Source organism: Choloepus didactylus, chromosome 6 (assembly GCF_015220235.1).
Source record: "Choloepus didactylus isolate mChoDid1 chromosome 6, mChoDid1.pri, whole genome shotgun sequence".
NCBI lineage: Eukaryota > Metazoa > Chordata > Mammalia > Pilosa > Megalonychidae > Choloepus > Choloepus didactylus.
This window is the reverse complement of record NC_051312.1, coordinates 81,204,061-81,228,342: the sequence shown is the minus strand read 5'-3', so window position 1 is coordinate 81,228,342 and position 24,282 is coordinate 81,204,061. Positions and strand designations below refer to the sequence as shown.

The 24,282-nt window shown below is 35.3% G+C and overlaps 2 protein-coding genes across 2 annotated transcripts; both read right to left on the bottom strand.

The window, feature by feature from the left end:
• Positions 1–671: 671 nt before the first annotated feature.
• LOC119538384 (putative olfactory receptor 52P1) lies at positions 672–1,625 on the bottom strand. The gene has a single exon (XM_037841296.1). The coding sequence runs from the start codon at positions 1,623–1,625 to the stop codon at positions 672–674; it is 954 nt and encodes a 317-aa protein (XP_037697224.1).
• A 20,615-nt stretch (positions 1,626–22,240) lies between these two features.
• On the bottom strand, positions 22,241–23,185 carry LOC119538001 (olfactory receptor 51V1-like). Its single transcript, XM_037840676.1, has one exon. The coding sequence runs from the start codon at positions 23,183–23,185 to the stop codon at positions 22,241–22,243; it is 945 nt and encodes a 314-aa protein (XP_037696604.1).
• Positions 23,186–24,282: the final 1,097 nt, after the last annotated feature.

Here is a 24,282-nt window from a genome sequence, read left to right as displayed (position 1 = left end):
CTAAAATCACCCAATACATTGCTACCTTGATTACTTTAAGCAGTTATTTATCAAATAAATCAAAAGAAAATTTATTTTTCCTTTACTTATTCTTTCTCTGATGCTCTCTTTTTCTTTCTCTAAACCAGCATTCTTACCTGTATCATTTTCCTTCTCCCTGAAGAATTTCTTTTAACAAATCTTGCAGGGTCAGGGAATTTTTTTGATTACCTGATTCAGGTAAGGTGATTTCAGCTGTATTCATCTGTCTCCATAGATTTTGGGTTGGCAACTTGTCATACTATCTCAATTCTCTGGTGGGTCCAAGCAAAGTTTTTCCCCCCAGTTTTTGAGCTGTTTTCCTTGTTACAAGGACAGAGTAACAGCTACCAAGCTGTTGAAATGTCAGTACCAAAGCTAAAATTCATGTATTTTTATCCCATATTCCCCAATAAATATTTATTGAAAGTTTCTGATGGTGAGGCGTTCTTTTATCTCTAAAAAGAAAAACTGAAAATACAAAAATTTTAAAGGAGATGGAGAAAAAAATTGAATGCAGAATATCACTTATTCATGCTACAAGGCATGGCTAAATTGAAAAATAACATTTTGGGGAAAAGGTTACAACTATTCATTAATGTACCATAGCTTCATGAGCCAGATTAAATCAATACAGGCTGATATTAAAAGTTTTACTTTTGAGAAATCATCCTGTTTGGGAAGAAAAGCCCTATAACTTGGTCACGGATCTGCTTGGTCTTGACACCATACACTAGGGGATTGACTGTTGGGGGCACCAGAAGGTACAAACTTGCAAAGATTATGTGGACACTTGGGGGTACCTTCCTGCCAATGCGGTGAGTTAGGAAACTAAATAGTGCAGGTGTGTAGGAAACAAGTATAGTGCAGACATGGGCAGCACAGGTGCCCAGTGCTTTAGAGCGAGCATTCTGAGAAGGGAGCCGGAAGACTGCCTGGAGAATTTTGATATAGGATGTGGCTATAAGCCCTAGGTCCAAAACCATCACAGAAAGGGCCACAGAGATGCCATATGCTCTGTTAATAAGGGTGTTTGCACTGGCCAGCTTCACCACAGCCATGTGCTCACAATAGGCATGATGGATGACATATTTGGTATAATATGGTAGTCTCTTAATAAGAAGAGGGCAGGGTAAAACCGTAAAGATAGCTCGAGTCATACCAGCAAGACCCATCTTGATGACAGTGGGTGTTGTTAGAATAGTTGCATAATGCAAAGGGATACAAATAGCCACATAGCGATCAAAGGCCATGGCAACTAGAAGGGCTGACTCAATAATGCAAAATGTGTGGATGAAATACATTTGTGCTAGGCAGATATTAAAGTCAAACCTGTGAGCACCCAACCAGAAGATCGCAAGCATTTGGGGAGCTGTAGAAGATGCAAGAGCCATGTCATTCATTGCTAGCATGCAAAGGAAGAAGTACATAGGCTGGTGAAGGCTTGGCTCTAGTTTGACAGTAATAATGATTACATTATTCTCCAGCAGGGTGAAGGCAAAGAGAAGACAGACAGGAATGCCGATCCAGCAGTGAAAATCTTGCAAACCAGGAACACCAACCAGGAAGAAAGATGAGATGTAGTGATGGGTCACATTATCTGCCATGTTATTACTGGAGAGGTTGCATGATCAGATGCAAAGTTGCCAGGCAAATCTATGGGCAGAAATCAGGATGAAAGAATGATTATTCCATGATCCAGCATGTGAGGATTCTGGACACACTCTATAGTGGACTGTTTAAAGAGCTGGCTCTTCACCTAGATGTCCATAATTTGTTGGATAAGTCACTTCATATTCTGAGCCCCAGCATCTTCAACTGCAAATAAGAATATGATCAATACACTTCAGATTTTCTATCTTATTTCTGAAATTTTATTCTATTATACTCTGTCACTTTTATTTCCTACTGAAGGAGAAATTAGCAATAAAATAGCCTAATTTTGTGGTTAAGCCAGTGTTGCTTTCTAAGATATAAACAATCAGAAAAAAACAGTGAGGTCTCTGTTCCCAAGAAAACTAAGATCAAATTCAGAAACACACATAAATACACACACACTCACACAATAAGGCAAAGGTAATTCAAAATGCAATAATTATTTGAATAATACTCTTATCCAGAGATACTATAACTAAACAAACAGGAATTCAGCCTGTTATAGCCAAAATACAAGATCAAACATGTGAACATTTAAGGCAATAAATGCCTCATCATCAATCAGGGGAAAATATACTCCTATTTTAGACCAACTCCTTAGGATCTGAAGATAGGCAGAATTGTACAACCATATAGGGAACAGTGAAAATAACTGCTAAAAATTTGAAGAATTTATTTTTTCATGCTGTGATAGGATTTAAAATTGCCACAAATAAGCACATTATTTAATGAGATGATGTCAGCCCAGTCTGTTTTCTGCAGTCTTGAGTACTGGCTGTACATCCCTGTCTCTGGCTGTGGTGTCCATCCTGCCTAAACAGAGAAGAGCAAAGCAACTCGTCCTGTCCAGCCCTCTTGTTCCCAGCCTAAAGAATAGCTTCCTATAACTTTTGCTCTTACCTCATCTCTAATTTTGATAAATGCCCTGTATCCATCTTTCTAGGATCCAATTTCTACCTAGTATCATAATTCTAGAATATATACCCCAGTGTTGATAATGTGCTTTTAAGTGTCTGATACCTCCCAGCATCTAGATTCCTGCTCCTGAAGTCCACTAATGTAAAAGCTAAAAAGAAAAAATGATAAATGTTCCTAATTATAATGCCTTGTCTGGATTTCTAAAATATCTCTGGGGAAAACACCTTCTGGTTATGGTATGTACATTCTCCTATTCAACATAAGCTACTCTCAGCCTATGTGAGTGAATATCTAAGATGTTTCCTTGTAAGGAATTGAGAAGTGTCAAAGAATCATTACAAAACATTTCAGAATAGCTCACAGCTTAAACTTTGGGGTTTTAGAATTTGCTATGTAAAACATGTGGCCCATAACCCAGACAGAGATATGAACTTAAGAGCAAATCTTCAAATGTTGAATGTTCAAAGTATGAAAGAATTTCAAGTGTGTTTGTTAAACTTTGGCTTTTTACAAAAATCCTTGAATAATCCTTTTTCACTGGAAACTTGGTTAGCCCAGTTACATTCTTATACCTGCTTCAGGGGAATCAAACACACAAGAGGCTGATTGGAAAGGACGGAGCTAATGACAAGTAAAGGGCTGGAAGTGTAAGAAGCAAAATAACATGCCTAGAAATATATGCATAAACTCTAGCTAGGAAATATTACTAGATTTAAAAATTGTCTTTTTAATTTTCAATATATTTATTTACAAGGTTGAAACATTTCCACATACCAACAAAGAAGTAAAGTGACTTCCTCTTAAACAGGGGATACTCCTTGTAAGGGCACTAGTGTTTAGAATGCAGGGGAAATTGCAGGGAACAATCCCAAAAGCATGGTCTGCTTGTGCTGTCACCCCATTCTCCCAGAAAGTCTACTCTCCCCTGTCCCAGGTTGTTTTAAGTGAAATGCAGAAATCTGTTTTTTTGTTTGTTTGTTTACAATAAGATCATTCTTTACATTAACTTCAGCAGACCGTCTACCAGGGCAGTCAGAACACCTGCTCAGACCTCTCAAACTTCCTGTTTGCACCATCATTCCTTATGTTTCTGAACCATATAAACACCATATTCTTTCTGCCAGTGTGGGCTTTGATAGTTTACCTGAATCTGGGTCAGTCAGTGTAGCTCCCTCCCTGGAATCTGCCATTTCAGATTAGATGATTCTATTGGAATACCATGGTGTTTTCTACACTGATTTTTAATGAATGCTACACACACACACACACACACACACACACACACACACATAAAATAACAAACCAAGATTCCTCAAACACAATAAAACATGTTCTCCCAAAACATGTTACATGTTATTCCATCTAATTGTATGTTATTTGCTGGGAAATACCAACACTAGCCATTTAATAAATTTCAACATTTTTTTTCCTTGCCACCTCAACCTTTCTAACTCAAATACATCATTCAAGCAGCCTTTAAATCTATATTTCTATTAGAGCTCTTACCTTATATTTTCTGTCTATTTTCATATCAGTCTTCAATCAGCCTGTGAGAAATATAAGGTAGGTACTGAAATGCTGTAAACTGTCAATAAATTCTGAGTGAAATATGGATGCCTCTGTACATACTCTACAATCTATTAAGAATTTCACAGATTTTTATCTTGCTACCCAACCATGTGACGTTCCAAAGATAGTCAGTCTAGTCATAGTAATTGTCTATCTTTCATTCTTTCATTTACTTCAACTGTCTTCTTAGAATATACTCTTTCAAAATCATTTCTGGCATGAGTTACATAACCATGTTGTAACAGAAACCTCTCTAGTCCTTCCATAAAGAGTGAGCTTTGGATCAAAATTACCTATTATATTTCTTACTAAAGGTCTCACAAATGATTAATATCAGTTATATATTTACACATATTCTTTTCCTACTTTACTTTCATCAGCTTTATCTTGAAAACTATACCACATTCCATGATACATTGTAGATGATAAAATATAAATGGTGCTCTCTGCAAATCCTCAAATGATCATTTGTCACTGCGGCATCCAAGCCAGTCTGTATATGAGGGAATGGTTAAAATATTTGCCAGTGGTTGCCATTAAAACAGTGGGGATTCTGTGGTAAAATTGGTAGTTAAAGTTGCATTATAATGAATTATTCCAGTGCTTGGGAGGCTCCTGAGGTTTGAAAGGTCCAAGAGCTTATTAATTATACACATAAGAGGCATAGTATTGAAAAGAAAACAGGACTTGGTGAGAACTAAGCAAAAAAGCAGTAGCTCTGACCATCGAGAAAGGCATTTTTACACTGTAAACTCCCCAGGGCCTGTATGTGGACAGTGCTATCTGATTCTCCTTTGGTGAACACATTCTCTAGAGCCTGCCCCATGGTTCTCAGTCAAATGAGATGTCTAATATGTCAAGTAAATGTGTGGCTCAATGGAGACTGCTGTGAAAAAACTGAGATGAGCTAATATATTTGCTGTGGAAAACTATATGAAAATTAAGAGAAAGACATTGCAAATCACAATTCCAGAATGACTATTCTGGAATAGTATTCTCACTTAGGTTTCAGAAAAAGAATAAGTTCATCTGAAAGTGTAAAGTTGGCTTAAGATGTTTCATGATCTCCATAGAGTTATTCACTTTTCCTTTGTATGTACTTACCATGATGCAATTCCCATACAGCAAATCATTTATGCTTCTCCCTCTGTTAATATGTGCTGATAGACACCCACCCACTCATGTGAATTTAGTTCTTCAGATTCAGTGGTTACTTGACTGCTCTCCATTAAGGCTAAATCTGTCCATTTTTCCTCCAACTGGGCAAAAATTATCATATTTATTTCTTTAAATCCCTGCCACTTTTTAGGTTTCTTTTTTTTCTGATCTAATATGGGGTTTAAGTGGCATACCATTGTTTTATTTATTTACTGTTTTGTTTTGTTTTTTGTACTTCCCTCCTTACTAAAGATTTTAAACATCTATTGATATGCTGGAGAGCCTTTGTATTTTTTTTTTCTTTAAATAGGTTGTCAGCTTTCTATTGGAGAGTCTGCATTTTCTGGCTAATTTGGAGATGTTTCTTGGATATTCTGACCTCAACCTTGCCAGTCATAGATATTGCAAATATCTTCTACCAATCAATCATCCATCTTTTACTTATGTCTATGGTTTCTTTACCTCTATAGAAATCCTTCAGTTTGATTACAGGTTAATTAAAAGTTGAGTCTACTATCTTGTTACTAGTGTTATATTTATCTTTGTTGCATTTTCCATCATTTATTAATAAACTATCTTTATCTCCTCTATTGCATTTGAATTGTATCTTTTTATTTTATGTTTAGAACATTTTCTAAAATTAGTAAAAAGAAAATGTATATTCCAACTCTCAGTTTACTCTGAATGAGCATTATAATTGTAGGAATTATTAACATAACCCTTCCAGTATTATGTAAGAACACCAGAATGGTATGTTTTCATATACTACCTACTTGAATTTGCATTATTAATGACAGGCATTTCCATTTCAATATTTTATAAATCCTGTATTAAATTTATATTATTGTATTTAAAATTCAATATATTTTAATTAAGTTGAAGAAATAGAAATATATTATTTTACATTTCCTTTAAGTAGACTTCAATTTGCATTTGATAATTTTTCTTCAGCCTGAAGATCTTCATTTAGTGCTTATTTGCAGTTCTCCATTAGAAGAGTGATAACAGCATTTATATATCTGAAAAAATCTCATTTTACACATCCAATTTTTAAACAGCTTTGTTGAAGTACAGTTTGCATAACATGAATGGCACCTACCAAAAGTGTACAAATCAGTGGTTTTGCTTTCTTTACAGAGTTGTGCAGCCATCACCATAATCTAAGTTTAGAACATTTTCATCTCCCCCCAAGGAAACTCTGTTCCCATCAGGGATCACTCTCTACCTCTCCTGCAGCCCTAAATAACTACTAATATATTTACTATCTCCATAAATTTTTTATTCTGTACACTGCAAATAAACAGAAAACTATAATATGTCTTTAATCATTGGAATCCTTTGCTTATCATCCACATTGTATCATGTATCTGTATTGCATTCTATTTTTTTGATTGATCTATTTTGGCTAATAATATTCTATACAATACTGTTTTAGTTCATTCATTTGTTGACAGACATCTCAGTGTCTACCATAATGGCATGTCTTAAATACAAGTAAATGACATTATGCTAAGTGTAGTAAATTGTTTAACAGGGATAGAAGCTAATGTAGTTACTTTTAACATAAAGGTAAAAAAATTATATTAATGTAGAATAGTTCACAAACTTATCAAAGAACACAGAAAATATAATAACTATTGGAATGAAATTCAGAGTAAGGATAAATATTAATTGTAAGGTGTTTTATTTTCTTATCTAGATTCTTTTCAGACTTCTAAATTTTCTTTCTTTCCTGATGTCTATAAAAGTAGCACAGTGAACCCAGGAGGCTAATTATTAGTGGCTGTGAATTACTTTAAATATTTCTAAATTATTAACAGAATCTTAGGAGATGTGCTGCCTTTTTAATTCTTCAGTTAACTCCAAATTCTCATCAAAACTACAAGAAAGTTTTTACCTCTTGATCCAAAACTAGTGATACTGATTAACCAGCATCCAATACCTTTATCTTAAGAATCAATTATTCAAAGGTTTGATTGTTTTGCTTTTTAATATTTTTTTGCTTTTACCACATCCAGTAATATAATATAAACCAGCTTTCAAATAAATTAATACATAAATAAATAAATCAAATGAAAGCAGTGATTTAGAGCATTTGTTAATTTCCATGGAGTATTTACATCAAGGTTTATTTCAACCTATTACCATGAAGTCACTGGTCAATGGAGTTGGAAAAGATGCATACAATTGGTCTTGTGAGCCAGTATGAGTCAACTGCAGCACACCTTTTGTACACCTTTCTTTGCTTTTCTCTTTGTCCCCAGATCTTGTGAGGATGGCACTCATAATTTGACAATGGATCTGTTATTTATAATGCATATATTATAAAAGTCTTACACAAAAAAACAATTATTTCAGTAGCTAGTAGGATCTAGAAGTCATTCCCCTAAATCCAAATATTATCAAATTTATTTCATTATCACAAAAAAATCCATTATTAAATATTTGATGCACCTTCCTAGAAAACAGAAAAGGAAATCAATGGAGACTAAATTACAAAAAAAACCATTACATCCAAAGTCAGTTCAGGAAAAAGGCACAAAGAAACAAAAGGAAGATGAAGGGAAAATAAAATGTTGGGTGGGCTCCTTTATTGGCATCACCAATCTCCCCCCAAGATAAAAGCTGTTTATTTGCTGCTGATACTGATAGACAAGTCTGCTCTCTTCCATATAACACTGATGATGTTAATTTTTCTCATTCTTATTTCTCTCTGTCTCTTGGCATACCATGGCACTTCGCGCACAGCAATTCTTACTGAAAACAATGAATTTCTAACTTTTCATTGCTTTCGCTTGCCCTTGACCTTAGCATGTTTCTCTGGCATTCATTGATCAAACATGCTAACTCCTGGCAAGGGGCTAAACTTAGGGATATTTTATCAAACTCTGACTGCTTATAATCTTCACCCTCAGGCCCTTTCCTAGCACTATGAAAATAAATTAATGGCTTCTACTGTTTCCTCCATGTCCTAAATGTAATGCAAGGATACTGTGCAATTATATACAATAGAGTCTTCAAGTCCTTTAGTTGTTATCCATAAATGTAAGAACTGCTCCCTGCTTGGAAAAAAGTGTAACTTTCCAAGGACACAAAATGTATTAAACTGGAAAGCTGTGGGAATTTCCAAATTTTTACCTGGCCATTATTGCTCAGAATTTCAACTTGTTACCATTTGTACTCTTCCGAACAAGGAGACTTAGGTTCAGAAATTTAATAGGATGTTCTCATTTTGTTGTTTAAAAACAATAGCCTGGGTTATTTTGGTTTCTTTGAAAATCTTTCAAGTCCTACCTCCTAAATCCAAATCTGTCAATGATGAGATGTTTTTAGGACTTAATATGTGATCTTCTTGAAGTTCTTTCATCTCTATCAGCCTCAGTTTCCTTAAGTGCAAATTGAGGAGTTTGATCTGGTCAAAGCTTTTCAAATTTGTGGTGGGACCAATTAGTGGAGCAGCACTAGTATTTTTAAAAATGCAATAGTATAGAGAAGAAGGAAAAAGAGAGAGATGAGGTAAAAAGAAAAAAAAAACAGCAGGAAGAGAGGGAGGGAAGGAAAATGTACAGGTAGAGAGAGTAGAGAAGATGAAGTTAAAAAGGGAGGGAGAGAAAAGAGTGAGAGATGAGAGAGTAATGAGAGAAAATGAGGAGGATGAGGGAGAATGAAAAAGAATAGAAAGCTTGAGAGTATAAAGAGAGAAGAAAGAGAAGACCAGAGAAGAAGATGATGATAAAAAAAGAGGAGGAGAGAGAAGAAAAGAAAGAGGAAATAGAATAAAAGGACAGAAGATCTCATACAGAAAGCCTCAAATGTAGTAAGTTAAGTATCATGTAATAAAATTTCTGTTTCTATTATATACACCTATGTATTTGTGAGGTACATGTGTTTATTGGGTAGTGATGTGATATATGCTTTTTACTGTGTTGGTTTGAAACTAATTTGAAATTCACTCATCTCAGTTATCCTCAAGGCCACTTCCAACTGCAACAGTCTAAGATCATACAGATTTTTGTATTATGCATTTTAAAAATGAAAAGATTTATTTAAAAGGAGAATTAAATGATAGAAAACAAACATCTTGAATAAGATCACAATTGCTGATGTAACATATAATCTTAACCTTTCAGAAAAAGTATCATTTGCCAAAGAAAGGTATAAATCAGGTTTTTTCAGCCAACATCTCAGGGAAACCAAAATCTAGAGGGAGGAAAAAAAAAACAGAAAAAACTGTTTCCACAGCTATTTCCAAATGAAGTCAAAGAATGAAAAGTATCTCTCCCTTAAACTGAAAAGCAAATCTTGCCAATGAATCTTCAGTGACATCCTCCTGAGTTAGTTAAACTTTTCTCCCAGAGTCTTGATATTACATGGATTTGGCTTCCAAGTCTTACCCAAAGAGAAGGTTAATCCAAGCAAGATAATAACCTGAAATATCTTCCTCTGTAGCTCCTGTGAACTGCAGTTCATCAGGTGGTATGTAGCTCTGTAAAATGTTTGGTCACTGACAGGTATACTTGTGACTCAACCGCAGAACCAGGACTAATTCTGTTTCATACCCTCTGTGCCAGCTTGGATACATTATACACCCCACCACCCCAAGCCATATTCTTTAATGCAGTCTAGTGGGGGCAGATGTATTAGTGTTGATTAGGTTGGAATCTTTTGATTGAGCATTTCCATGGAGACTTGACTCAATCAACTGTGGGCAAAATGTTTTTTTATTAAATTATTTCCATGGAGATATGGACCCCACACATACAGGGTGGGTCTTGATTTAATCCATGGAGTCCTATAAAAGAGCTCACAAACAAGGATCTCAGAGCAGCCGAGAGGGATATTTTGGAGAGAAGCTAAGAGCTGACACTGATGCTAACATTTGGAGATGCTGGAGATGTTTGGAGATGCTAGCCCAGAGTTTGCTCTGGAGAACCTAAGAGAAGACCCTGATGCTTAGATACATAGGAGCTTAAGAAGCTAAGAAAGACCCAGAGACATTTTGGAGAATGCCATTTTGAAATGCAACCTGGAAGCAAAGGAACAGCAGACACCAGCCACATGCCTTCCCAGCTGACAGAGTTGTTCTGGACACCAGGATGCCAATGGACATTCTTCAGTTAAGGTATCATCTTGTTGATGCCTTAGTTTGGACACTTTTATGGCCTCAGAAGTGTAGATTTGTAATTTAATATGTCCCCTTTCTAAAAGCCAATCCATTTCTAGTATTTTGCATAACAGCAGCATTAGCAAACCAGAACACCCTCCATTTTGAAAGAAATTGGTTACACAACAAAGAGTTGAACTCTAGAAATTTTCAAATAAAACATTAACTATACTTTGTTTAAAATATTTACTATACTTTGCTTAAAAGTAATACAGTATGATACTACTTTCAATTTAAAGCAAATGAAAAATTTGTAGACTGCTATCTTACTGATCTGTACCTTTTGATTTTCAAACATTACATTTAGTCAGCACACCTTTAGTTTTATAAATAGGATCCCAGGCTTTTAAAAGTCAAAGATCAATGAGGAGAAAGATGGCATTCTATGTAGAGAAAACCACATGACCACTGACTAGGAGATGATACAGCACAGGTCTTGTTCAGGAGATAGCACATAGACAAATTTGAGCAACTGACTGGCAAAAAGTAAAGTTAGAAATTAAAGTAGAAACCATGCCATGGAGAGAGTGCTGGACATATATTATGTCCTCCCAAAAGCCATGTATTAATCAATCTTGTGGGATATTTGGATTAGGTTGTTTCCATGGAGTGTGACTCACCCAGCTATAGGTGAAACATTTTGATTAGATATTTCCATGGAGGTGTAGCCCTGCCCATTCTGGGTGAGTCTTGATTAGATCACTTGATTCCTTTAAGAGGAACAGGAGCTGGAACCAACAGAGGTGCTAAGAGATACTTGGAGATATGGACAGAAAGATGATTGGAGATGCTAAGCAAAGAGATGAAGCCCAGAGTTTACCCCAGAGAAGATAAGAGAGGACTCCCAGACCCTTAGAGAGAAAGCCACTGGAATTCCAAGCTGAAAGCAACAAAACCCAGAATTAAAGGATCAGCAGACACCAGCCATGTTCCTTCCAAGCTAACAGAGGAGTTCCAGACACCATCGTCCATTCTTCAGTGATGCCTTGGTTTGGACACTTTTATGGCCTTAGGACTGTAAATTTGCAACCAAATAAACAACCTTTATAAAAGCCAATCCATTTCTGGTGTTCTGTATAATGGCAGCACTAGCAAACTGGAACAGAGAGCCATGAAATTCAGGCTAAGTACTCTGAACTTTAAAAAACATCCATACACTGACATTTCCAAATGTACATTTCTAGTCCTTACCTCTCCTCTGAGTTCCAGACTTGTATGCTCTCCAGATTTGTATATCTTACACAATAGCTCAACCTGGATATCCTAAGTATTTCAACTTAAGAGTTCAACACTAAACTCCTGCTATTTTGCACTCCATCCCCAGACTCTCACTCCCTGCTGATACCTGTTCTTACAGGCCCCCTAGCTCAGTGCATCATGACTCTATTATCCCAGTTGTGTAGGTCAAAAATCTTGAAGTTACTCAACTTTCCTCTTTCCCTTTCATCCCAAATCTCTTTGGCTGTACTTTCAAAATATATCCAGCATCTAACCATTTCTCACTACTTCCACTTCCATGGTCCAAGCCACCAGTATCTCTTACCTAAGTTATAATAGCCTCCTCATAGTCTCTGTTACTACCCTTGGCCTCCTTCAGTCTATTTGCAACACAGCAGCCAGAATGATCCTGTTAAAAGCCAAATCAGGTCATGTAATAGGATACTCTAATGCTCTAGAGTCTCTTCAGATTTTGGAATTTTAGAGGTCTCCTGGTTATACATAATGAAGACATAAAGATGGAGGGAAAACAAGATTGGGCCATGCACAAACAAGGACTATGCACAAACATATTAACACTAGGGCAGATGTATTAACACTGTAAACTCCCCAGAGTTTGCTTGTGGATATGGTTTATCTGTTTTTGAAAATACAATTGCTAGTTGCACAGTCCTAGTTAACAGTACAAAGTGTTACTGAGGTGTGAATCAAATGTGTAGCCCCTAAGCGATTACTGTAAGAAGGTCAAGAAGTGCAAAGTTTAGTGTAGACATACAATCTTAAAATTGAGAGGACATTGCAAACCCTAATTATAGTATGAATTAGAATTTTAATTCTAATATCTGTATGTTACCCAGTTTTCTTGTGTCTATGTATCTTCATAGCCATCTCTTTAGCATGAGATTCTAATTTAGGGCTCATGAAAAGAACAAGTCCACCAATATCTGAAAGCGAAGAATATGTCAAGATCTCCATGCTGTTACTCCTTTGCCCTTATACCTTCTTAATGTGATACAATTCCCATATGTCCAGTCACCTCATGCTGCTTCTCCCCATATTCACATGTGCTCATATGCACCCACAGGCTTCTGTGAAATTGCAGTTTCTTCAGAGTCAGTGAGTAGCTAGATGCCATCTGGAATAGCAACACCCATCTATTCTCTCACCAGTTCATAAGTAATCATATTTCTTTTATCTCTGGAAATGTTTAGCTTCTAATATTTTCTTGTCTAATATAGCAATTAAATTACCCTTTCAGTTATTCATATGTTTCAGATACTGCATTTCTTCCATGACTAATGTATTTGGATATTCTTTCATATACTGGAGAAACATTAGTAATTTTTTCTCATGTAAAGTAGTTGATTTAACTTGTTAGTTTATTTTTATTGTGTAGCCTGAGTTTTTCCTTTAATCATTTGCAGGTGTTTCTTGGATATTCTAACCTAAAATTTGTCAGCGGTAAACATGGCTAATATCTTCTCCTATTTGGTTATCCATTAACTTTGTCTATGATGTCCCTAATTGGAAAAAATCCTCCATTTTAATGTAAAGTCATCCATGGATTTTTTAAAATTCATTTCTCATACCTATGTCACAAAGTCATCCTCTCACATTATCTTCCAACTGTATTGTTAGTAGGATCTGGTTTCATTTTTCTTCATAAACAAATCTCTTTTCACAGAACCATCTAAAGCGTGTCTACTTTTTTCTATTGGTTTGTGATATGATCCTAATTATATAAGTTGCCATATGCAAATGAGAATCTCTGCATTCTGTGGTTGGTTCTCTTGTTCTTATTATCTGTTCTTCTGGTCATATTTTATCCATTTATTACCATGTCTTTATAGTATGATTTAAAATCTGTTAGGACAAGTCATACCTCTTGCCCTTCTTAGCCCTTTCTGATTATTTAATTTTTCATAAAACTTTAAGTATAAGAAATTCAAATCAAACTTGAATATTTATTTGCATCACAGTAGATTTGTGGATTAGGAAAGAAATGGCACATGTAAGGTATCATATGCCCACCTAAAAGTAAGACTCTCTCTCCATTTATTCAATCATCTTTATGTCCACTAATTAAATTAAAAACAAATTTCCATAGTTGGTTAATTCTCAAATACTTTGTCTCATTTATATTTCCATTACTGGTGCCCTTCATTCCTTTGTGTAGGTTAGGGATGGACAAAATTCATCCTACAAGACATATCCTGACTAAGGCTGGATTTTCTAAGTCTTGTGAATGATTTTTGTGTTTGTAAAGGACTGTAAGAAACAAAACAAAACAAAGCAAAATGCAGAAAAGAATATGTGACAAAGACCATATGTGGCCTGCAAAATCTAAAATATTTACTGCCTGGCCCTTCACAGAAAAAGTTTGACATTTCCTGGTTAATATCTTAGTTTCAATTTGATATTGCTGGCTTTCAGCCAAAAGACTTCTTTAAACTTTAGTGTATTACACATTTCCTGGTAAACAATTCATTCAACTTTTGTCTATATAAAATGTTTGCTTTTTCACCCTATTTTTGAAGGTTATTTTAGTTATATATGGAATTCTAGGTTAAAAATATTTATTTTTTCTTTTAGCATCTTAAATACATCATTTCATTGTCTTGCTTTCATTGTTTCTGATGAACAGTAAGCAAAATATTCTTATCATTACCCCCATACATATAATTTATCTTTTCACTCCAGCTGCTTTTAAGGTTTTCTCATTATCTTTGGTTCTTGGCAATGCTGAGATAAGGCTTTCTGTAGATTCATTTTTCCTATAGGTCAACATTTTTAATCAAATTTAAGAATTTTTTTGAAATTACTTTTCAAATATTTGTTCTGTTCTATTTGTCTCTCTGCTCCTACTAAGAGTCAAATAATATTTTAAAATGGTTGATATTATTCAAGAGGTCACTTAATATCAAGATTTTGCTCAGATTGAGTTTTCAGTCTTTCTTCTTGTTTCTGTTTGCTAAGGCTGCCAGAATGCAATATACAAGAAATGGATTGGCTTTCACAATTGGGGTTTATTAGTTCACAAATTTACATTTTAAGACCATGAAAATATTCCAGTGAAGGCATCATAAGACAATACCTTCTCTGAAGAAAGGCCAGTGGCTTCTGGGGTTCCTCTGTCACATGAGAAGGCACATGGCTGGGGTCTACATGTCCTCTCCCAGGTTGAGCTTCTGGTTTCAGTGGCTTTCTCCAGAATATCTCTGGGCTTCTGTCTCTCTTAGCTTCTCTGAGCTCTCTCCAAAATGTCTCTGCCTTTCATCCTCTCATAGAGGACTCCAGCAAGGGGATTAAGACCCACCTTGAATGGGTGGGTCACATCTCCATGGAAACAACCTAAGCAAAAGTTCCCACCCACAATAGGTCTGCCCCAACAAGATTGGATTAAAAGAACATAGTCTTTTCTGGAGTACATAACACATCCAAACAAGCACACAGAGAAATTCTATTGTCTTGTTTCCACATTCATTGAATGCTTCTTGTTTAGTATCCACTATGATGTTAAATCTAGTATATGGGTTTTTCATTTTATATTTAAATTTTTCATTTCTGGTATTTTTGTTTAATACTTTAAAAATTTAGTTGTCATGACTCTGCTGAGATTCTCCATTTGTTCGCTGATTAAACTTTCTTTTTCTTTAAACCTTTGAGCATTTTATAATATATGTCTGCTAATTCCCACATTTCTGTTTGTTGCTTCCAACGTCTCAATTATTTTGGGAACTGTTTCTACTGACTCACTGTTTTTTGTTATTGATGTTGTTGGTTGTTGTGGTTAAGAGTCTCACTTCCCTACTTCTTTTCATATTTAGTATTTTGTACTTGTATGCCAGGAAGTATAGATGCTATAATTTTGAAAGTCTGGACTCTGTTCTCTTCTTTTAAACAGCACTGCCTTTTGTTCTGTAAGGTCATTACATTTACTTGACAGTTAGCTTGGATTTGAGGCTTACTTAATAGGGCTTTAGGGTTTCTTTACTGTAATACTCATAGATTTATTTCTAAGGAAAAGCCAGTGAACTGAATGCCCAGTTTTCAGTGAGATGTCTAAACTCAGGATTGTTGGAACTTTAGCAACTCTCAGCACTATATGACTTACAGAATCTCTGATCAGCTCAAATTCCCAGGTGCTGTACTCTCCAGGGCCTTGCAGTCTTGCCTCTCATTCCCAGCTTAGTATTTGGTTAAAGGATTAAGGATGCTCTGATTCATATATTTAGAGGGCTGTGGGTTGTCTGCAGCTAAAGCTAATATGGAAGACAATGTTTAAATGGTTTTTCTGATTTCTAGTAATACACCCAATTATTTGGCTTACCCACAGATGACACATAAGAGAGGTATGTCCAGTGGTACATCAGTGACTTCTGGAGCAGCTGGTTTATAATAATCACCCCACCACCAGACATTGGGGATGAACAGGGTGTTTGGACCCAGATCAAGCTCGTGCAGAGCATGGAACGGTGCAACTGCTAGACCAAAAAACATACCAGGCACAGAAACAGACATGGGTATATTGGGGCTTACAAACAGAAGTTTTCCAGTGATGGCTGGCCAAACATTAGTGCTCTGCAAAGGGAACAGAAATGCACAAGGCAATATATGGTTTCAGAAGAAAGACATTCCATACAATATGAGGACCTCGTGTCTCTAGTATAATCATTAAAGGGGCCTGAGACCCAATGTTTAAGACGAAGATATAATCAATGCCATTTTTTACATCCGTACTTATATTCTTCCCCCTCTGGAGAGATTTTTTACTCTCTTGACCTTTGTCCTTGGCTAAAGCAGGTCTGTTATGGGCTTTTAGGAGGGGCCTGGGCACTGGGCCACCACACAGGGCTCTATGTTTCTCTTTGGGAAGATGGTCTCTGATGGGAGTTCCACAGTGCTCACTGAAACTGAGATGCCAAGCAATTGTGCAGAGAGAAGATGAATTATCTTGCAAGGAATCCAAGAAGGACAGATGAGCCCTGAGTATGTTTACAGAATTACATACTCTAATTCTATGATTATCTGAGTGTGTAAGGTACAAGGAATGAGGGCATAGATTGCAAAATGTAAAGGTATATTTCAGTCACTCTATTCTCTTCTTCCTTCTCCATGCCCTTCATTTACTCTATTTTAATCCATTATTTTGTGTAGGCTCCCTTCACATGAACTTCTCCTCTCTTGGGCCTGTCTGTGTCTCTTCTCTTCTTATAAGAACACCAGTCATATAGGATTAAACACCCATCTGCCTCCAATCGGATCACATTTTATCTTAACTAATTCCATCTGCAATGACCTTATTTCCAAATAAGGTCACACCCTGAGGTACTAAGGCTTTCAACTTCAACATTTCTTATTGGGGGACAGAATTCAACCCACAACAGGACTATGTCTAAAACAATGATATCACACTCATCTTCAAGAATTAATAACACTACATGTAAATAAATAAATAATGCAGATATAGTGTTTACTATATGCCAGAAGCCATTCTAAGAATCTTACATGTACTCATTCATTTAATCCTTACAATAGCCTCATGAATTAGGCCTGATTGGTATCCAAACTTTAGAGAAATGAAAATTGATGCATTAGAGGTTAAGAACATGCCATGTGACATACAGGTAGCAAGTGGTTGTGCCAGATTTTAAACCCCAACAGTCTGTAGACAGGAGCTGCACTGTTAACCACTGTGCTATGCTGCTTTTATTGAGGTAAAATTGTCCCTCCTGGGAATAATGCACATGTTCTCTGTAATGAAAAATAAAGGTCTCTAGGCCCTGTTAGTGATTTCATTGCAAAATAAATGTAATAGTCTAACTTTATGCCCACAGCACTAACATCATTAAATAAATGATATAGTTGTGTTAGGTATCAAAAAGATTCAAATGTTTTACATCAATTATTGCTTTGACTGAAAGAAATTGCTCTTTGATTATCATTAAATCTGAGTTTGGCTTCAGGTAAATCACCATGTAATTCTACTGGATTATGTCATGAGCCACCTAGAAATATTATTTCTCTTGTCAGAAATCTTAACTATAGCCACCTTGTTCCACTTAGTTCATGTAGTTATAATTCAGGAAGAGAAAATTTGGATTAAAGTTTTCATCAAAAGGCATAGTAGCCAATCAGATCTAATTACTCTGTGACATTTACAGTGACAGAATTTATGATAATTTTGAAAGTTGGTTATTTCCCCAGGATTAATTCTGTCACCATTAGAAATTTCAATATCTTAAGGCTGAGAGAGAAAATTATGACAATCTCCACACAAATTGTTTGATGAACCACAAGCTTATTCCTTGAGACAAAGTTGAAAATGACCAGTTGAGAAGTGGAGCTTTAAAATTAATTCAGCCAAGATTTAGTAATTTTTATGTGTTTCTGCAACTCACTAACATCAAATACTGATTTCTTATTATTGTTATATTTTGCTGTCAAAGAAAAATAGAATGAATTCAGGAAAAAAGTGAATTTTAAACTTCAATTCAAAAATCTTGTTAACATTTTGAGAATTCCTGTAAGCAAGCTATAGTTAAATGTCCCTATGAGATACAGGTATTAAAATAAAGAGTTCGTCTCAAAATTCTGAGTTCTTGAGTTCTAGTCTTCATTCCTACCTTCACTGCTTTAATTTCTATTATAATCTGTAACTCCATATGCATCAGCATAATTAAAGATTAAAGTTTAAAACAGCAGAAGTAAAGCACATACAAAATTTATTCCAGAGCATTAATTAACTAATTTCTAATTTTAAAAATATTTCTGGATTTCTACCATATTTCAAAACTTGTGCTAGAAACAGTGAACAAATGGACAAACAGAAAATATTGAATATAATAATGAATATAAAAACATAAACACGAAAGTCTCATTAATCTGTACAACAATAGAATTATAGTTACCAAGAGCAGAATGTAGATGAGGAATCTAACATCAAGTTGAAGTGTGGATGGGTTAGGAGAAGTTTCCTGGAGATACTGATACTTAAGATGAGAACTAAAGCATTCTTCAATTATAGGATGTTCCCAGTATTCCTAGGCTATGTTGTGAAATTCATAAATATTAGCTAACAAACCCCAAAGGGGTATAATAGTATACATTTTAACATTTCCTATCTACTACTTCTTACTATTGGATACCATAGTTAAGTATTTGCTATTTTTCATTAAAATACCTAAAGACCATTCCTTTAGTTTAGTAAATATACATCAATTTTTATTGACTAGAGAAATTACAGTTATTTGGAGTTAATGTATTTTCAACCACTTCCCTATTGATTCAGAAATTATTTGCTCCTAGTTTTCATGTAACTGTTTCAAAGAATATATTTTGGCATACACATTGCATAGTTATTTGGGCAAACAAATAAGGGAAAATCTAAAGAAAGAATTTCATTATTAAAGTGTGTGATGATTTAACATTTGGAAAACATTGACATATTTACCTCCAAAAAGCCCTTGCTAATTAACGTCCAAAATAAAAGCAAACACACTCAGCAACACTGGATGGTGAAAACCTTATTTTATTTCTCCAGTTGGATAGAAAATATGAAATTCTATTTGACCCATTATTATTTAAGCTTGTAATTATTTCATTTTAAATGAGTTTGAATATCTTCTAATATGTATACATTGATAATTTGAATTTCTTTTCTAAGTACAGCCAATTTAAATAATTTCTTTTGTCTATTGGCTTATTTTGTTTCTTTCCATATTGATTTGTAAAAATGCTTGCCTAAGTAAATTAATTCTTGTCATGTCCTAAATTGCAAAGATTTTAATATTTTAATTCTTTTTTATCTTATGATAATGTGTGCATATGCTGTGTGTGTATGTGTGCGTGTGTGCGTGCGTGTGTGTAGTTAAACTATTGATCCTCGCTTTATGAACTCCAGTTTCCTGACCTTATTTGGAAAGTTTTCTTATCCAAATACCTTATTAAATAGCAGCTTTTCCTTAATTTTGCAGTTTCATTTTTCTTCACATACTATTGTTCTGGCTGGAATTTATTTTGGAATATCTGTATTTGTATTAAGAAATTAGGTATAGAACCAGCTTTATATTTCCCCATATGGCTATTGAATAATCCCTATTTTCCCAAGTGATATGAAATGCCACTAGATTTTCATTAAATTTGTTCACTAATTATTTCTATGTATCTAGTATTTTTTATGTACTCAATATTCTTGTATGTTGAGTTTTCTGTGTGTTTTTTGTTCATATACCTTATTTATAAAATAAATTTGCTTCATAAAATATTTAATCAATATTAGAGCTAGTCCAAAGTCTTGCTTTAATTTTTTAAATACTTGTTTCTCAGACTTTTTGTCTTCCATAAGAAGCTATCAATATTTAAGATTAAAATGTTATTTTTTTAAATCACAGCCAACCTATAGCCTTGTTTGAGGAGGAAGATATAGTTAAATAGGGGCAGAAATATGTTTATATTTCTTTAACTGTGTGTTGTCATACCATCCTAGCAGAGTGTTGATATATTAAATATATATTTATATGCATTTACAGTTATAATTTTAATAAATAATTCATAAAATATCTCAGGGTTTACATTTATAGTAACTTAAAAGTAAATATGACATCACCTTCTTCTACCACATATGAACATCTTGATTATTTTCTTATCTCATTTCCACTAATATTTAAAGAACAATATTAAATCATCCTGCTATAATGGATAGTCATGACTTTTTAACCTCCTTTAATAGAATTATGACAACCATCTATTGAAAAGTCAATTTTTTAAGCAACACAATCATTGTTGCTTTAAACTCCATCACTCTGATTATGAGTTGGAATGGAAAAAACGTTTCTCTGAGTAAAGTCTGGTTGGTGATTCTAACCCAGATTACAGAGTAAAGAGGCATATGTTATTAATTACATATTTTCACCCAGCTTCATTTACAATGCAGACTGTGGAAAAGACTTTCAGATTTGCAATCTGCTGGCTATTTTCCAGGTATTCAAAGTTGTAAACTCTCACATTTTTTTATATGCTTTTAAGTACATTTTAATGGTAAGTTGAAAAAGGACCAATGTGATGTATCACCTGGATGCCATATTACTCTTGAAGCCTGGAAGTTATTTTTATTGATCAGTCTACCACACAACTTATGATTTCTTCAATCCTTAAATTTCCAAAACCTAAGAAAGACATCAAAGAAATCTTATACCAAACCAACATTTGCCTGTGTACAGCTCTTTGCCACGTCTTCATCTAACTCTATTTTATACCAATTATGATTAAGATTGTAATTCAATGGCTATTCAGTTATGTATATTTATATTTTCTACTGGTCATCTTGTGTCCTATATACCCATGTATCCTAATCCATAATCACCTAGTTCAAACCAGCACTGCTTCTTGAGGAACAATTGGTATAAAAATTTAGTCACAAGCTTGATAATTCAGAAGCTCCAGTCTAGAACAGGAGAAATAACGGCGAATTAGAATATTTGGGGAAATCCTGTAAGAAGATGAAATGTGTGCCAAGCCTGTTCTCAGCAATTCATGGAAAGAGTTCCAAGAAGTCCTTCATATTAGCTGCATCTTAAAGCATAAAACATTTTTCCTCTAATTCATGATGAGGATGTTGAAGACCTTATGTGTGTGTAGAAATAAAAAAGGACAGCAATTTATTCTCCCTTTGAAAGTCTTCATGAATTTCAATTCCACATTTCTTGCAGCATTGACTACAATTTATTATTTGTTATTTTCCCTAATTGCTAGCCAGCTGACCTCACATTATTTAAGTAATACATTATTTAAATAATATGAAAGTTCCCTATAAAAAGTCTTGCCTAGTTGCTATTCACCAAATCCAGAAAGGAAAACAGAAGATCACATAAAACATAAATGGAGCACTTATTCTGGATAGCAAAAGGACATCAATTTCTCTAAGCTGGAATTTAGTGAGGTTGGTGGTCATTTGTATACATGTAAAAGCTGCTTATTTATAAATGTCATCTGACAGAGTTGTCTGTTGAGGGATTGATGAGTAGAGAAGAGTGGTGGTATTTTGGGATGGCCCATAAGTGGACTATTAACCACTCTGATAATACCCATTTGAGGTTAGAGAACAATTGTATCTTCTAGGTAGATCAAAGCAACATCACCAAGAGATGATTATTTTGTAACTTTACTGATAGACACAAAGTGTTTTTTTGGATGACTTCCATGTAGATATTTGTCATAAGACATATGTTTTTGAATAATTATAAATATTTTTCTATGCAGAGATGACAGAGGCATGTGGTGAATGACTCTACTATCAGAATTTTCAATATTATACTTGAATTAAAAAGCTTGTGTTTTAATAAGTATTAAGTATTAGTACTTAATTTTTAATTACATAATAAGTCTTAAATATAAATATTTTAACTAATAGAATGTCATATAACCTCTTAATGTTCAGTTGCCTTATTTTCAACTTCCTTAACAATGCATCCCTTCCCTTTTCCTGCCCACAGTTTTCTGCATCTAAACCACTTATTCCACATACTGTCCAAAATATTTTCAGTACCTCTTCATGGAGAACCACCTCTGAATCCTGCTACGGATCTGTTGGGTCTTCACACTGTAGATGATGGGGTTCATCAGGGGTGGGAAGATGATGTAGATGTTGCCCATGAGGACAAGAACCACAGGAGAGAGGTGCTTCCCAAAGCGGTGCACCATTGTGAGACCAATGATTGGGATATAGAAAACCAAGACTGCACAGATGTGGGAGACACAGGTCTGCAATGACTTGAGCTGCTCCTCTTGGGATGCAATAGCCAAGACTGAGTGGAGGATCAAGATATAGGAGCCAAGGATGAGTACTGAATCCAAAAACAGGGTGCAGATTACCAGGGCTAACGCATAGAAGCTGTTGAATCGAATGTCAGAGCAGGCCAGCCGGAGTAGGTCCTGATGCAGGCAGAAGGAGTGGGAGAGGATGTGGGGACGGCAATAATGGAAAAATTTTAGGCGAGTTATGGGAGCAATAATGAACATGAAACTCCTTCCTAAAATTCCCAGCCCAATTTTGATGATCCTGGCATTGGTTAGTATAGATGTATACCTCAGAGGATTGCAAATTGCTATAAACCGATCAAAAGCCATGGCAAGAAGGACCCCAGACTCTGTGAGGGACAGACCATGGATAAAGTAAGTCTGTGCAATACAGGCATCAAGACTGACTTCCCGGCTGAGCCCCCACAGGATCCCCAACACCGTGTGCACTGTGGACAGCCCCATGCACAGGTCACTGAGGGCCAGCATGGCTAGGAAGTAGAACATGGGCTCATGCAGGCTTGGCTCAGTCCGGATCACATGGAGGACCAGGCAGTTCCCTGACAGTACCATAGCATAGATGCAGGAGAAAGGGATGGAGAGCCAGGGATACTGCTGTTCCAGGCCAGGGAATCCTGTTAGGAAAAAGATTGAGGAATTTGTGTCATCAACAGGAAAAGCCAGCATGGATAACTTGAGGGGTTTTTACTAGGAGTTAGAAATTATGTCCATTCAGTAGACAATTTTCCTACAACCTGTTTCCTCTCACACAGTACTGATTTTAGCAAAGGTGGATTATCATGTAACACAGAGTCCTTTAGGATTGCAATGCCCCAATTCTTCCTATTCACATCCAGTATCCAAGAGCATCTGCACACCGAGAAACTTGTTCTATTTCTGCCTGGTAAAGTCCTGAGACTGCAGAAAGGAAAAATAGCTCTAAATAGATCTTGTCTTTTCTCAAGAAACTAGATATTATGATAGAATTTAATTCCCAGAATGTATATTAATCTTTTAGTGCCTTTGTGAAAAACAGTTACTCTAAATCTTCAGAGAATCTTTTCATACATCCCGTGATTCAATCCATCTCTTCTCCCAGCAATTCCTGATCAAGTCTCAACTCAGTGGTAGAAACCCAAAGATAAATTTTCTTCTTTGCTCCCAAGGAAGTTTTGTATCTTTTCAAGTCCCTGCATCAAGAAAGAGCAATGGAGTTGTGTTTTATTTCATCATTAAGGAGACTAATAACTACAAGTTGATTCCATATCCCCCAGGACATGCTGTTCATGTTTTTAAAATAATGATGAATATCATCACCTGACTGTAATCTGGAATCATCCAGGGACAGTGCATTTGTTTTATTTAACAACACTTATATAGTCATTTGATGTGCCAAGCACTGCTCTAGGCATTGAACAATATTAATTTAATCTCCACACCAACACTAAGCAATAGATGTTTTGTTTTATAGATGAGAACATTGAGTGTGAGAGGTTAAAGTCTTGCAGCTAGTACATGGTGGGGATTTGAACCCAGGTAATATGACTCCATTATCCTTGCTTTTATCAACTTGGCTCAGTCTTATGTTTTCATCTTTACTGGGACTCTCTCAGCTTACAGTGCTCCTCTCATATCAAGCTGAGGTAAATCTTAATTTGGTTTGTTGGCATTGATTGAGAAATGATATTTCCTTTTCCTGAGCCTCAAACACATTCTATCTCTCTACAATGACATAACATTGGTGGATATGGGGATGTGCTTAAAGAATCACTACAGACTAAAGA

Bases quoted from the DNA above. Each gene is read 5' to 3' on its own strand.
- LOC119538384 (XM_037841296.1), bottom strand. From the start codon at position 1,625: ATGGCAGATAATGTGACCCATCACTACATCTCATCTTTCTTCCTGGTT.
- LOC119538001 (XM_037840676.1), bottom strand. From the start codon at position 23,185: ATGCTGGCTTTTCCTGTTGATGACACAAATTCCTCAATCTTTTTCCTA.